At 37.9% G+C, this 17,080-nt stretch overlaps 1 protein-coding gene across 21 annotated transcripts in view; it reads left to right on the top strand.

Annotated features, from left to right (window-relative positions):
* ROBO2 (roundabout guidance receptor 2) overlaps window positions 1-17,080 on the top strand; it is a 621,912-nt gene that overhangs the window by 472,402 nt on the left and 132,430 nt on the right. For 15 of the 21 annotated variants that reach the window (XM_089773474.1, XM_089773465.1, XM_089773469.1 and 12 more), the window contains 2 exons: window positions 361-488; window positions 4,200-4,211. In XM_089773474.1, the coding sequence (XP_089629600.1) occupies window positions 361-488; window positions 4,200-4,211 (140 nt within the window). The remainder of the gene's footprint in view (window positions 1-360; window positions 489-4,199; window positions 4,212-17,080) is intronic. The other 6 variants (XM_075909831.2, XM_006136940.4, XM_089773463.1 and 3 more) reach the window with 1 other exon arrangement.

The raw sequence follows: 17,080 nt of genomic DNA, 5'->3' as shown, positions 1-17,080 counted from the left end.
TGTAGTTAAAGCCATGATAAACCAGAGCTGTCATATATTGATAACTGATGTCTGATAGCTTAATTTTATCATATTGCTGTAGATCAAGGGCAGAGTGAGTGATATTATTAATAAAGCCCTAATACTGAGTGAACATAGCACTACTAATTTTATAGCTGTAAAGTTTTTAACTAATGCATAGTGCAATAAAAATGTCATGAAGATTAATGCCTGGTGGAATTATCTAACTCTAGATAATAAATTATCTTCCAGAGATATATTCAAGATAGAATCAGATTGGTACTCTCCAGGTGAGAAATTTTTCTAGGTTTATTGTCAGCAACATAATGTCTTTCCTTTTTTCTTGTATCTTTAATGCAGATATGACATCAAAGATGATTACACCTTGCGCATTAAAAAGGCCATGAGCACAGATGAGGGAACCTATACATGCATTGCTGAGAATCGAGTTGGAAAAGTGGAAGCATCTGCTACTCTCACAGTTCGAGGTGAGTGCTAGAGTATTTGAGAGCATGTCATGTTTTCTGACATAGTGGACCCCATCTTCCCCTGGAGTCAATTGGCATAGATCAGTCACAATTGGTGGAGCTATATTGAATTTCACCAACGGTGAAATCCTGGCCCTGTTGATGTCAAGAGTAAAATAACTATAATTGGGCAAAGATTTCACCCCAGCTGAGGATCTGACCCACTATTTGTAACTGAAAGAACAAACATGTATCTAAGTGTGCATGTATGTATCAATGTATGTGTCTAGTTTAGTTTATATTGTCTTTTCTCCCTGGCTACGTCTAGACTGGCATGATTTTCCACAAATGCTTTTAACGGAAAAGTTTTCCGTTAAAAGCATTTGCGGAAAAGAGCGTCTAGATTGGCACGGTCGCTTTTCCGCAAAAGCACTTTTTGTGGAAAAGCGTCCGTGCCAATCTAGACGCGCTTTTGTGCAAAAAAGCCCCGATCGCCATTTTCGCGATCGGGGCTTTTTTGCGCAAAACAAATCTGAGCTGTCTACACTGGCCCTTTTGCACAAAAGCTTTGCGCAAAAGGACTTTTGCCTGAATGGGAGCATCACAGTATTCCCGCAAGAAGCACTAATTTCAGACAGTAGGAAGTCAGTGTTCTTGTGGAAATTCACGTGGCCAGTGTAGACAGCTGGCAAGTTTTTCTGCAAAAGCAGCTGCTTTTGTGGAAAAACTTGCCAGTCTAGACGCAGCCCCTGTGTAGACTATTTTTCCATGTTTCCTTCTGTAATAAAATTATGCTTAAGTCAATCAATATTTTTTTTAATGTCAAACAATACATAATAGAACCTTTTTGCCATTTTCATGTGAAAGAGTAGCACCATCCCAAGAAATAAGAGACTTAGTTAAGTATAATACGTTAAGGCATTACATATTCCTCTGGAAATATCTTTGGACACTGGTACTCACCTATTTTTTATATAGTGTAGTTTGATGTAGTGAGGCACTTTAAAAACCCAGCAGCATAATGAGTTTTCAAAAAATACTTGCCCCAGTACATGTGGAGATGTTGAATATTATAGAGAAAGGAAAAATATGAACAAAATCCATAAGAGTAAATATAATATGACATTTAAAATACTTTATTTTCTCTAAAAAATAAACTGCAATTTTGATACAATGGGTATCACACAGACACCATTTCACAGTTTATTGGTGCATGATGAAGGTTTTCAGTAGAGCTGTGAAAGGTTAATAAAAACATTTTTTGGTTTTATCATCTCTTTTTTTTTCTTTTCCCCCCATACACATTAAATCAAATGTTCAAAATCTCTATGGATTGCTTTATTAGAACAAGGGTCAACTGACCTAAGAGGCTGACTTCCATTTCCATCCATTTAATGCATGGACACAGTTCATTTTGATTTGCTGAATTCAAAGAAAAAAACACTCACCCAGTGTCTTTTCGGGGGAAGAGGGATAGTAATACGTAACAAAGAAAAGAGAGTATTGTGATAATCCATCTGATAAAACATTGTTATAATATTCACTTTAGATAATAACTGATAATGTGGCTTTCCTATTGCAAGCTGAAAAATGGATTTACTTGCTATTTGTTTGTGATGAGGATTGTTTTTCCATTTTGCAATTTAAGAAAAATAGGCACAAGAATTAACTCTCAAAAACTGTACACTTCCTTTGTCACAATACCCAATAAATCTGGTCATTAGTTTAGTGGCCTTAATTTCTCCGAGATTTGTGTCCACTGTATACATTATCAGGTCAAACCTTTCTTTTTTACTAGCCTAGCCTTGTGATATGAGCAATGACTAGAACAGAGCAAAAATCCTTTGAACTCACTGGAGCTTGAACTTGACCAAATTAAGGTGGAAAAAGGAAATATATAATTTAATTGATTTTCCTACACTCGAGAAGATTTCTTATTATCTTTTTTCTTGGCTTTATAATCTACAGGCCATAGGCAAAGTGTTTATTCAATACAAAAGAATCCACTGTATTACAAGCATATTAAACATTCAGGATGTGATAGAAAATGAGAAAAGCCAAGAAATTCAATGCTGAATGCTCAGCACTCCCCTTCTGGAAACAAAGGATCCCTGGGTAATCCCTTTTGACTTCAAAGGGATCAGGAGTTGTTTCTGTTTTAATTAATGAAGGTCTTAACCCTGAATTATCTAACTTATTTTTAGGGTGTGTCATTAGTCTACTTAATATAAGGTTATTATACAAAATTACCTGATTTCATCATATTCTATTTTTGTCCTATGAAAAGGGAGGAAACGACTGATACTCATCACTGGAATTCATTGTTTGGGGTGCTTCTAGCCCTGTGTAACCTGCATGTTCATTGAAAACCTAGTGCTGCAGTTACATGTCCACACACACACACACGCACGCACACACACACACACACACACACACACACACAGAGCCTGGCTATCGCAGCTTAATCCTCAGCTCTCACCAATGGCACCATTTGAAGTCATTAGCCACAGAATTTGAATTCCCTGATTGAAACCTCATACCTGTAATTGGGAATTTGCACTTTTTTTCTTTTCCAGTCCGTGCAAGGGGAGGATATTTCATATTACTGAAAGCCATAAAGCCTAACAAAGAGAGCATGTGGACGTTGCTATGCACTGTGGTGAATTGCAGACAGGACATGGTAAAAGGATGTAGTTATGGCAGTGTAAGGTTCAGGATATAGGACAGGTGAAAACTGAATAGGCCCCAAATATGTTATTTTACATGCGGGTTCTTCAAAATGTAGGTTCAACCCTGGAGTGAGTAAATGAACCGGGTTGCTAATAAAGTCTTGTAGTTCTGCAGTAGGTAACACTCATTCTATTGCTAAAATAAGGTAAATTCATCTTCCCAGATTTTAACCTCAAGTGAATGTTCTGTCCAAATGTTAAGCTCCTCTAAAATAACAGTGGCAGGCTTGACAGCTCTCTCCCCAAACTCAAGTGCACTGAAGGGCTGGATACTGCTATAATCAAGAAATCACTTGTTGCAATAAACTGCTTTCAATCTCAATATCAGTCTGAAGCAGAATTAACCTGTCGATCATTCAGCAGCAATTTTTTAGGAAATAGAAGTTTATCTAAGCAGTAATTTGGGAGTCTCTGAATTGAAATCCCTTTGGCCATTCCAACCTATTTGTTATATTTTCATCAGCCCTGTCAGTATGGAAAAAGTGATGTGCTGTAAGCTTTAGTGGATGGGAAAAACAGTGTCTTGGGCTTTTCTCCAGCTCTTTCTACAGTACTGACTGGCCATGCTTAAAATACATTTGGTATTTAAATCAGACAGTGATGCCTTTCATTTATTGGCATGACATTTGCCAGTCTGTGGCTTGAATGGATGTATTCATCAGGGCCTAGAAGTTTGTGCTAATCCAAAGCTATTTTACTGCAATCAAGCATTAACAATGATATTTGCTGATGACATATGAACCTATCAAAAATGTTTCTTAGATGATTGGTTCCAGCCAACTCATCCAGAAGCTGTGTAACTACATTATCCAAAAAATGTAATAACAATAATTCTCAAAAAATAAAGCTGGGTATGTTACTCACATTGACATTTGTGAGTTTAATGATGGCTGGAGTGTCCATAGTTAAATGTAACATTACACGTCATGCATTCTGACAGATTTTCTTTTCTTTTTTTTAATTTCTTTTTTATGTTCTCACCACACCATTGTAATGTCTACAGCTCGCCCTGTTGGTAAGTAACCATCCTTCTATCCATTTTAACATGACTTCATGCAATGCTTCATCTTTCATTTACAGCAGCATTTGACAGACTTAAACACAATTATTAATGACCAGTGATTAACAGTGCTCACTTGCTGATGTTAGACAAGTGATTTTGACTGGGCAAGTAGTGCTACTTTTGAATTATTACTAGTTCTAGAATATCGTCGATAAAGAACATTTGCCAGATTACTAGCAATTTATGTAATGGAGGGATGGAGTGTTAATAAGCCAAAGTTACTAATATGTTCGTTCTTAACAGTTTGTGGAGGTGTGTTTAAGGGCTTGATACCAAGAACAATGAAGCCAATGAAAAGACTCCTTTGATTTTAAATGGCTTTGGATCAGGTCGTATATTATGGGGGGAGGGTGTTTCTGATGCAAGAAAAGAAGCACATGCTTTCACATCCTGTGTCTCTTGTACCTTCGTTAAATCTTTGAAACAATAGAGTCAAGTATACCCTATGCTAGAACTGAAGAAGGGATGGAATGACTCCCCTTCCTGTTGGAACAAAAGGAAAAACTATGTAGCACTTTAAAGACTAACAAGATAGTTTAATAGGTGATGAGCTTATGTGGGCCAGACCCACATCCAGCCCATGAAAGCTCATCACCTATTAAACCATCTTGTTAGTCTTTAAAGTGCTACATAGTTTTTCTTTTTGTTTTAGCAAGATCAGACTGACATGGCTACGTCTCTATTACTATTCTTCCTGTTGGAGGATTTCATCCTCCTCTTTGTATAAAGCCTGCCACAATTGATTTTTATTCCTGAAACATCATTATTTTTGTAGAGTGTAAGTTTTGCCTCTGGAGTGCACAAGATAATATGAAAATGAAATGCAAACAAAAATATTGTGTGCTAATACAATGTCCATATGAAGACTGATTCTGGATCACCATCTGCATTTTGAATCCCCCTTCAAAGAATTCAAACCCTGGTGGTTTCTTTCCAACAACCAGGTTCAATTTCTGGTTCAATTTAAAAGATTGTGTGAAATGAAAAGGAAGCTTGTCAGCCACTGAAACTTATTCTTATACCGAAAAATATTTCAAGGACATACATGGTTTATTTTTGTTATTTTCGTTAATGGATGTGTGCCCTATGTAGAGGGGAATTTGTTATACAATTTTTTTATGTACGGGCAACAGGGGCAATGATAGAGTTATAACTCGAGCTAATGCTGAGTTACAAACCCTTAGCATCAGAAATTAGTATTTATGTTAACAAACACTCCTGAAACTTTACTCAGGTAACATTCCTATGAGACGTCAGTAGGGTTTGACATTCAGTTAGTGTACACAATTTGGAATTCCTTAAGCAGACTCTGAGTCTGACTGACCACTGCATCACTTCTGCTTTACACGAATAATCTCCAGTCAAATAAATGGAATTACCCCACTGTAAAAATGGAAGAAACTGGGCTCTTTGTCTGGGAGATGAACGTGACTCAGACTTGGTCTCTGTTATGAAAGTTGGGCTTACCCAGCTATTCCACTCAGCGGATTGAAAAATCCACAACTCTGAATGACATTTAACCTGATCTAACCCCCTTTGTGTACTTAGGGCTAGTATGATGAAGGTTAGATAAGCACTACAGGTTGGACTTCCTTGCCCCTCAGCACATGACCTGTCCTGGACAAGAGTGTTTTCCAAACCAGGGAAAGTCGGCAGGGGAGGAGGAGAGGGCAGGGGGGAGGAAGGAGCCTCTCCGCTGGGCTCCTTTCTTTAGCTACGTGCCACTGCTGCCCCAGGCCCCTAGTTGCAGCAGCCCTACAGGCTTTGTGGCCTTGCCAGACTGGCTGGCACTAGTGGCCCTGCCATCTGTGAGGTCTGCAGCCCCCACCCTCAGCCCTGTCAACTTCAGGCTCAGCAGCCCTCTGCCCCGTAGGCTCTGATGCCCCCACCAGCTTCCCAACCTTGCAGACTATTGGCTTTGCCCGCCAGCTCTGCTCCCAGCCACTAGCAAGCTCTGTGCTGGGGCTCTCTAGACTAGCAACATCTGAGGTCCTGCCAGACCAGAGAGTCCCAGACCACAGAGGTTCAACCTGTACTACAACACCCACATTTTAATTCAGTGAAAAATCCAGTATAAGAAAACATTTTGTTTGGGAAACCTTAGGGTTTTTTTCTCTTAAAAGATAAGGAAGAAAAAAAATAATAAATTAAGACTCTTTGGGTTCTGCAAACTCTACATTAAGTATATCTACAGGGACCATAACAGACTTTTGCTGTCTTGATGCTGCTTATTTCAAAACATTGATCCTCTGCTTCAAATTCTTTAGCTCCTGGGATCATAATTCCAGCTTTTTAGATTTTACTGAATCTCCTGATCTTATGTTGTTCTATTTCCAAGCAGACGACACCTTCATAATGGCACACTCTGGTCAGCTTTATGTTTATTATACTAAAATTGTTTTATTTTGTTACAAGTAGTCATTTGGACAAAGATAGTGTCTTCCTTATTTGACCTATTAAGTTGACCTTAAATGAAAGTGGTGTTTTAAAAATAATTACTGTTTAGTCCAGTATTTATCAAATTATTTAATTACTGAGAAAATTGTAAAAATGTCAGCCATAAACACATGAAATGTGTAGCGCTACCAAGCAAATTTACTATACTAGTGGTTGTATATTGCTTGATTTTTAATCATTCATATATAATTTAATAACTTTACAAGAAATCTCAACAATAACAAGAACAACAAAACCACTCTCCCCACAATGCAGTTGCTGTTCCTGAGTAATTAACTGAGATGGGCCAGATTCACAAGGTTCCATTTCACCAAATTTAATAAATTCACATCAGGGATTTGGGTCAAGTCAGTTTCTACTAACTGTCAACAAGATGAGAGATTATGACAAAAGAAAATGGTACTGTTGATTACTTAATATTAAAATACCTAAAGCTCTCCTGGAAACATATGCCTATTTTTAGTAGGGGTATATTTTCATATGCTTATACAGAAACACAAAAGCTTCAGACAGTGTGAAGTTTGACGCATATTGTTCTTTCATTCCATTCATATAGCAGAAGAAATTCTGGTACTCTTTATTTCTACTTATTCTCCAGGAGCAAAGCATGTTTTAATGAAATGTACACTGAAGAGCAGGGAAGAAGAATTTTAATGCTTCTAGAGAATGTAATTCATATTGCGAAATGAGTACTTTTAATTTTCAAATAATTTTTCCATGGTCATTTCAAATATTTGTTTATTGAATTTATCTTTAACAGTTTTGTTTAAATGTTAGCTGGACTGGAAATTTTTAGAGCTGTTTGTCACCATCTTTTGTTCAAAGAGCTAGTAGCATATACCATACATATAATATACAAAAATGAAGCTTGGTTCAGCCTGAAGTAGATGGCAGCTGGTGAATTTTTTACAGTTCTTTACCAAATTACTCATCATGTTGTGATTTGCTGCCTCAAATAAATGTGTTGCCGATCTCCCAAATAGATGTTCTCTTTATTTATAAGCTTTTGAAAGAATTTCTATAGGAGTTACGACAGATGGGTTTAGGAAGCAGGATATTTATCCCCATTTAGGCCATTTTTTTCTGTTATTTCACTCATCAGATGGGTTTTCCAGATGAACAAGTTACTGTTTTCACACATTCTCAATTTTTCTGTCTATCTTATGGCAATCACACATTGGAATAACTATGAAAAGCCACCATCAAAGTTGGGAGGAACCAAAAAGCTTCCTTGATCCCACAAAAAAATCCCAGTCTTCAGAAGTAACTGATAAACTTGTTTTGCCTGAGATGTAAAACTTAAAGAAATAAAGTTCAAAAAGAAAATCTGATGCTGTAATGTGCTTGGAAATAGAATATGTTTCTGATGTTTCTCGTTACCTGCCTTTTTCCTGATCACCCAATAAGTCATTTCAGATCAAAAACAGTACTCAATTTTCAAATTAATTGCCTAAATCCACTTGAAAGTACATATGCATTGTAATAAGTCAAGCCAACTTGATTTATGATATGACACAACTTCCCAGAAAACGAGGCAACAAGAAGTTGGATTTCATTTTCAACTTGAATAAAAATCATCTAACTGGAATTAACTAAAAATGAAGTGTAAGAAGAGACCAAAAATCTTAAGAAAGCTTCAGGTTTTCTTGATGTGGGGAAAACAGATACAGATAGATACATTACCCACTTTCCATTTGCCATGTGTAATACTAATTAGATAAAATCTAGTCAAATTTAAGTGAAATGCAACTTTTTGATGCATTGTGCTCTATTCTGGGAATTTGTCACATCATAAATCAACTTTGCATAACTTAATGGCCTATCTGGAATGTTGCAGCACAACACATTTGAAATGTAAAAAACTTTATTTTCAATTAAATTCTCTTTGAATATGTTTACACTTGCAGCCTAATTCGAACTAGGGATGCACATGTAGCCAACCGAAATTGCTAATGAAGCGGGATTTAAATATCCCGCTCTTCATTAGCATAATCTCGCCCATGTGCTATTCCGATCCCCAGCTGATTCGAACCAGGAAGTCTGCTCCGGGCCGTGTTAGTTCAAATCAAACCCTTCGGTTTGAACTAACGTTACTCCTCTTTTTTTTAGGAGTAACGTTAGTTCGAACCAAGGGGTTTCATTTAAACTAACATGGCCCAGGGTGCACTTCCTGGTTTGAATCAGCTGGCGATCGGAATAGCGCGTGAGTGAGATTATGCTAATGAAGCGCAGGATATTTAAATCCCCACTTCATTAGCAATTTCGGTCGGCTACATTTGCATCCCTAGTTCGAATTAGGGTGCAAGTGTAGACATACCCTTTGTGGTTTGGAATGACTTTGGTTAGATGATAAGCGAAGAAGTTATTTCTGTTTCTGCAGCAAACTTGCTATATTATGCATGCTGTTATATTTTAGTTCCAGTCATGAATTATCACAGTTCCAATAGAACATTCAGGAATTATACTTCATTATCAGGAATGCTAATTGTTGAGATCCTACCCAGTGGGTTATGCCATTTCTTGGTGACAGAAATTCTGATAACTACATCAAAGGACAACATGTCTGCTGCTGTTGTCCATAGGGATTTGGCAGTTAACCAAGGCAATACCAGACATTTGTCACCTAGCATTTCACTAAATGGCAAGTCGAGTAAAGTAGAAACTTTGTATTTATTTATTAAGTGGTGAACACTTTAGAGAAATCAGAGATTAAATCAGAAAATGGAATAAACCTAATCACAGGGCATACACATTTTTGGGGATTTTAATCAGAAGACAAAATAGTGAGTCAGTTTTTCCTGACAGTTATCCTTTTTAAATGTACTGGCCAAACCTTCGTATCCATATGTTGTTTTGTGCTTAGACAAAATTTCTAGCACCTTTTTCAGAAGTTTTGCCTGAGTAAGTGTTAAGTAAGTACTTAAGGATTGGTTTCCAGCAATACAGCATTTCTGATGTGTGTAAACAGATTATTGCTGCAACTTTATTAGGTAACAGTGGCATAGAGATCCAAATGACTCAGGTAAGACTAGCAATGTCAGTCAAGGGTACACTAAGCTGACCACATAACACTAAAATGATGGACCACAAACCTCACAGTCGTCAAAATCTCACAAACTTATCTGCTTTCTCCGGTTAGGTTTTCACGAGTGTTTGCCAAATATTGCCAAAATCATGGTATGCCACTAGATTGTGGCAAGTACATGTATTTGTGTGGAGACCTTCATTGATGATTGTTGGATCACAGAAGGATGTATACTTTCTTCTTGGATTCACGATTTGGGATGCTTATCTGAAGCTTATTTAAATGTAATCAACTCCATTGTGGCCATTGAAATTAACGATAGTCTTTCCACTGATGTCAGCGGGTTTTGAGTCAGTCCATAGTGGCTTGTCTACAAACATGACATTCACAGCAACCTAGGATGGGAAACTACGGCCTTCTAATCTGTCATGGGCTAACTGTGTGGATCATACAGATGTGCATTAACAGTTTGCTAATGCACGTTGATCTGCTCTCATTTGACCTTCTAGCTGTTCTTTCTAAGACTGAGGAGTTTGTGTGTGTTTCTCCAAATTTTCAAAGATTGTCTGCTTTTTGTTCCACATAAAATCACAGAACAAGATAAGAATAAATATTGTATTGTTTATCACATTCAGACTCTGAAGTTAAATTGAAAGTAAAAATAATTCGCCTCAGGATCAGGATGCTTCCCTTCTGAAGTGCTAATAGAAGTTTGCTTTTTTTTCAAATTTCTTTTATCTTTCTTATAAAATCCTAACTCTGGAAAAATTGACCTAAAATACCTATCTGAGTCCCATCATTGGTGCCTGGGGCTTTGTTACCTTTTCTAGGTAAGGACCCAAATCCAGTGGGAGGCAGTGTGAATCAGCTGCCCTTTCCCCATAGCAGAAGAAGAAAAAGTGAGAGAAAAATAATATGTACAAGCTAATTGTTATTCAGAATACAGATTGTGCCAGAAAAGTGAAATCCATAAAATTGCTTCAAAGTCAAGATGTACGTACCTAGATTAGTGACTGCAAGCATAGCTCCCTGTGCTAATCCAACACACTACCCCATCTGGTAAGAACTCCATTAGTACTGAGTGTGGTGCAGCAATATAGTCTTTATAACAATACTAGTTGCTTCGTTACCCCATCCTGGTGTGGTATCAAATCCAGTATCAGATTGGGAAACCCTCTTCATTTTAAAGCCAAATGTTAATGAGATGGATTCACCATCTCCTCCCATCTCCCTTGTTTCAAGTTGAACAAAGTAATCAGTCAAAGATATTTGGGTTAATAATAAATCTACAGTGTCATCCCTTCGGTTCCATTTTGTCTTCAAAATGAGGGCTTCATCTATGATCATATCATGGTTGATTGTGATTAGGATTCATAAGAGGTGGTGAATAGAGTCACTGTCAATCAGCTCTGAATTCCTGAGAAGATACAGCTGGCTCAGACAATGTATCCAGTATTTAAAATCATGCTTTCAACTTATATGTTGTTTGTCTGCATCTGTCTATCTCCCCTACTCACAAAAAGAGAAACTAAATCAAGGATGGGCAATAAAACAGTGCAAGCTCACTAGGGTTGGCCCTATCAGGCCACTATAACTATATTTACCTGCACCTCTACAGGTACAGGCAATTGCAGCTCCCGTTGGCCATAGATCACTATTCCCAGCCAGTGGGAACTTCTGGAAGCGAAACAGGTCAAAACACCTTTACCCACATTTCCCATTAGCCAGAAATGCTGATCTATGTCCAATGGGAGCTGAAATTGCCTGTACCTGTGGAGGTGCAGGTAAATATAGTGGTGGCGGCCTGCCAGGGGATAACCCTGGTGGACTGATTGTGGCCGCAGGCTGGTATTTGCTGACCCCTGGAATAAAGAGTCCAAGTCCCCCTCAATCATTCCCTTTGATTTTCATATCTCCAGACCATAGCTGCATTGTTTGACACTCTCAGTCATATAATGGACACAGTGCAACAGCTAGGTGCTTAAATAGGTATTCCAGTCTCCTTGTACACTGGATGCAATTCACACACAATCGTGGATGAGAATCCTATTTTTTTTCCCTGATTCCAAGTATTCTTATACCACCTTCAAAAATGCTTTCATCTTCCTGAAATGGTATGGCCAACATCCTTCCAGTCCCATTATCACCAAAACCAGAGGGTGCAGGATTAATCATAATACAACCATCCAGGAAAGCAGTCATTAGAAAATAAATAGTCCTAATCCATAAATCCTCCCTATTTCCTTTATTCTCTCAACAGTTTCTATATTATAATTCCATCACAAACTATGGTGACATTTGTGTGCCCTTAGACATATTTTTTTTAAGTGTAATGGATCTGCTGAAAAGCACCTCCCGGTAGAGGTGAGGCTTGCCATGTTTCCTGTATATAGCAGTACTGTGACTCAGTCTGATTTCTGGTGGAAACAAATTCCTAAGCTCGTCCACTGACAATGCCATTATTCTCCACCAACAAAATGTACACCTAAATCCACTGGATTCATAATTGAATATCATTAGTGTCCTGGGACCTGGAAAAACAAATGGTCACTGAGACCAGAGCCAAACCCTTTGAAGATTCCACAGATGAAGACCAGGACCCTTAAATTGGACCCAGGCCTAGACAGACAACCAGTGGAAAGATCAGTTATAATATGTTCCCGCCAGACCATCCTGTGCTGCAGCAAGTTGTATGAAAAATAGCCTGTAGGAGGCCTTCATATATAGTCTTTGGTACAGGACATTTCAATAGATTGTCCTGGAGTTTCCAATAGGAATGACTCACTGCAAATTGGTGATCATTTGATGGAAAAGACTGCAATGTTTTGAAGAGTCATCTTGTAAATAGGAAAATAATAGTTTTGTCCATTGCTACATCTAAAAGTTCAAGAGCAGTATTTGGAGGCTGTGTCATCCGTTTGACAGTGAAGTGAACTAGATGAGGACAGTTGAGGGAATGGTCACAGACTATTTTTTTTTTTTAGCATTTCCCTGTCAATTATGAGAACCTCTCGGTTGCTCAGAATGAACCTCTTACCGCTTGCTGTTCCAAATATCAGTTACAGGAGTAACAGGGATATATATTCCTGTCCAGTGTAATAAGAGTCATATTATTCTTCAGCATCATCCAATCTCTACTTAACAAAACAAAAAGACAGTATTGAGTATTAGTAATACTATTACCTAACATAAGAGCAGCTCTGATCTTTATGGGTGTAGCAAATCTGAGCAGTTAATGGAATTTTGAGTATTTGGCAGAGGCTAAATATATAAACCATATTGTATGGTTATGAAAATTATGCATCTTACAGGTGAAAAGATTTTTGAAATTAAACTTTCATGCCACTTGCAGACAGTAGACCATAAATTAATAAAGTGCAATTGGAAAGGGCCTTCAGATTGAATTTGTTTCTGATCTTGAAACCTGAAATCACATATGTTCCATCATAAATTAGAGATCTCATCTGATACACCATTTCCTTTTGAGGTAAATGTGTTAATAAATCATTGAAGTTTCAAATGAACTTCTATTTTTAGAACTTTACGCTTTCCAAAATAATTGTCATGCTGTATGTCACTGATCATGGATATAAAATAGCTGAAATTAAATGTTATTACATCAGTAATTCAAATTATACTCTGCCAGTAACAAATTCATTTTAGTTATAAATAACCCCTTTTAATTTTGTAATAGTCATGCTTCTCTTGTGAGAATTAATTTTCATTAGGGGCCTGATCCAAAATCTGTCAAAATCAATGGAAAGTCTCTCATTGGATCAGGGCTTATATGTAATGATGTATTTAAAAATTCCAATCAAAGTATGCATAATTTTAAAAATAATTAGGTTATTGTCATTTGACACATTGTTGGTTGGACTATGTGCAATGAATTATTATTGCATAGTAGTCGCTAGTGCAAAATTGTGGACATAACCTCAATGCTAATGCTGGTTTTTTTAATTTTATTTCAGTTTTGGTTCCCAATGGTGATTAAACAGTATATTTTATTATAGAATTTACTTTTAATTAAAATCAAGGAATATAATATATAGACATTAGGGCAGCTTGGGCAGTTGCTGGTATGGAGGTAATGACAATATAAGTCTTTTAGGATCATTGATTTCAGTGGGGACAACTAGTACACTGATCCTCTTGGGATCAGGACAAAATTTTCATTGTAATATTACTTCCTCTAGGGTCACTACACATTTGATTATAAAATGATACATTTTACTTTGATAAAACGCCTCAGCTCCCTCCATCTACAAATTCATGGGCTGCCACATTTCTTATCAGGAGACTAGTGTTCATCTGGGAGGAATGAACTGATTCAGTCAAAGTTTCCAACAGCTGATGCTTTATAAGCCCCATGTGACTCAGCATAGCCTTAGAATTCAGTAACACCACCGGGTAGAAAAATGAATGGCTTGCATTGCATCCCAATGGACTCACTCTGCTAGCTATTAGGCTATGATAAATGATGAGGAATTCCTTTGAAATACTTTGCAATATTCATTGCTCCCCCTTATTAAGGCTCTTTGACACATAAGCACAGGCTACCTTTTATAAACCTTTATTAATATAACATAAAGGAGCCATTCACTTAGGCATGAAAAGATATCCAGGAAGACAGGGTGCAACAGAATGCCACCATTAGCATCTTCAGCAACATACTAATGCTCACAACTGTGTCTTCACTATCTCCATTTTAATTCACACTGTAGAATCCAGTCCTGTGCTGTAAAAACAACTCTGAACATGATGTGATTAACCTTGGGGTCCCTCAGACCCTCATCTCAAAGCCCACCTCATACATGGCCTATGCTTTCTATTCATGTTCAACCGTCTGATTTCCATATCATCCTACTCACCCTCACAAGCTGGTATTAGCATAACAGAGCTTTAGCGTGACATTGATTGAAGCCAGTGCTTGCTGAATGCAGTATCAAAGCATAATTTGCCAGAAATCAAATCTAATTTACTGTGTACCATATTTAAATTTCTCAAAACACCGTTTAAAGAAAACTGTCCCAGGCCTCTAATCTTAATTGTTCTTTTTTATATTCTTGTCTAGTTCTCTGGAATTCAGGCAACATACTTTGTTTTAAAGCCATTGTCTTTGACTTGCAAATGTCAATTAAACAAGAGTTTTTCCACTCTGTTTACTTCATCCCCATTAATGTTACAGATGAAGCAGTGAAGGGTAACTGTTTGATGGGCAAAATATTTGGTTTATTACATCACAAAGTTCTTTTGACAGGTGTTCTAATGTGCTGGGATTTTAGGTAGGTGCAGCGACTTTTTATGGCAGTTTCTCACCTTTTAGTCATTGAAATTTTTAAAGTATAATTCAAGTCCTCATGGCTGCAAAGAAAAGTTCAGAAATGTGATAATAATCAGTGATCACAATGTCTGCCTGAATCTGCAGAAATCCTGAAATGATTGCTTTAAGGGTTTGAGCTGTGGTAGGGAGCCTTTCCAGGACCATTGTGAGAGAGGACTCTGTGTATGTCAGAGGAAGAATAGTTTAGAAAGCTCAGCCATCCCATCCAAGCAGGCACCCCAGCAACTGGGATGTATGTACTGAAGCTCAACAGTTAGCACATCTGCCCCCATGGACAAAGACAGGCTTTCTGCTGCTTCCAGAGTTTGGGGGATTTTTGCTGATGTTCCTGGGGAAATTAAATTCCATAATACTATTGCCTCTGTCTTTGTGAGGTGGGCAGGGAATCCTTCTAAGTGGTGGGAGGTGGGAATAGAGGTACAGCCATGGGATGACTTTTTTGTTACATCGTCCCTTGTGCCCTGGATTGCCTTGATTCAGCCCTGATAATCATCAATATTAAAATATCCACTATAACCACAGGTTCAAATCCCAGCTAGGTCTGCCTGAACTCCAAACATAGCAGATGGGTTTACCATATTGTGCTGTGGGGCAGGGTGTTTCAGATTAACTGTGAGAACCCTATTTATTGTGTGTAGACATTTTGGCACTTTCTGTAGGAGTGAGAGATTTCTTTTCTTCACTTCTCCTCCCCCTGTTCACCAGGTTGCTGGTCTTGCACCCCAGAGGCAATAGCATGAATGTGCACTGGGTGAGAGAAATATGGTGGGGGAGTTAATCATGCTGCAGCTAAGTGCTCTGGAGGCTCTAAACTGAATTGAGAGTCAAGGAGCTGTACACCAAAGTAGTACCATCTCTGCAGTACAGAGGCCACTCAGCGATGATTTGTAGAAGTTGAGGGAAAGTCCAAGTCCCAGCCTCAACCCCTCTCTCCCCATCCCTTTCAGACAACTAGCAACTTGTCGGGGGCTAGGAGGATGCACAAACTGCTCTCCTCAGTGGGAACTGGAAAACTCATTCTTAGAAGTGTGAGGTGGAATGAGAGACTCTTGTTCTGTTCTGTACCCTGGACATCTATAAAGCAGCTGGCTATATTTGAAAGATGTTTTAGCATCCTTTGGGAGATGGCGGACAGACTAATTTTTAAAGTGCTTATACACAAACACTAGAAGTCTAAATAATAAGATGAATGAACAAAAGTGCCTCGTATGAAAGGAGAATATTGATATAATAGGCATCACAGAAACTTGGTGGAATGAGGACAATCAATGGGACACAGTCAAACCAGGGTACAGAATATATCAGAAGGACAGAACAGGTCGTGCTGGTGGGGGAGTGGCACTATACATATGAAAGAAAATGTAGAATCAAATGAAGTAAAAATCTTAAATGAACCGAAATGTTCCACAGAATCTCTGTGGGTAGTAATTCCACCCTCTAATAATACAAATGTAACAGTAGGGATATATTATCAACCACCTGACCAGGATAGTGATAGTGACTCTGAAATGCTAAGGGAGATTAGAGAGGCTATCAAAATAAAAACCTCAATTATAGTGGTGGATTTCAACTATCCCCATGTTGACTGGGTACATGTCACCTCAAGACAGGATGCAGAAATAAAATTTCTTGATACCTTAAATGACTATTTCTTGGAGCAGCTGGTTCTGGAACTCACAAGGGAAGAGGTAATTCTTGATATAATCCTAAGTGGAGTGCAAGATCTGGATCAAGGAGTAAATATAACAGGACAACTTGGAAATAGTGACCATAATGAAATAACATTTAATATCCCTGTGGTGGGAAAAACACCTCAGCAGCCTAACACTGTGGTATTTAATTTCAGAAAGGGAAACTACACAAAAATGAAGTTAATTAAACAGAAATTAAAAGGTACAGTGACAAAAGTGAAATCCCTGCAAGCTGTATGCAAAGTTTTCAAAGACAGCATAATAGAGGCTCAACTTCAATGCATACCCTAAATTAAAAAACACA

The sequence above is a fragment of the Pelodiscus sinensis genome, chromosome 1 (assembly GCF_052426305.1).
Source record: "Pelodiscus sinensis isolate ZL-2025 chromosome 1, ASM5242630v1, whole genome shotgun sequence".
NCBI lineage: Eukaryota > Metazoa > Chordata > Testudines > Trionychidae > Pelodiscus > Pelodiscus sinensis.
The sequence above is the reverse complement of the archived record's forward strand: the minus strand, read 5'-3'. Positions and strand labels throughout refer to the sequence as shown.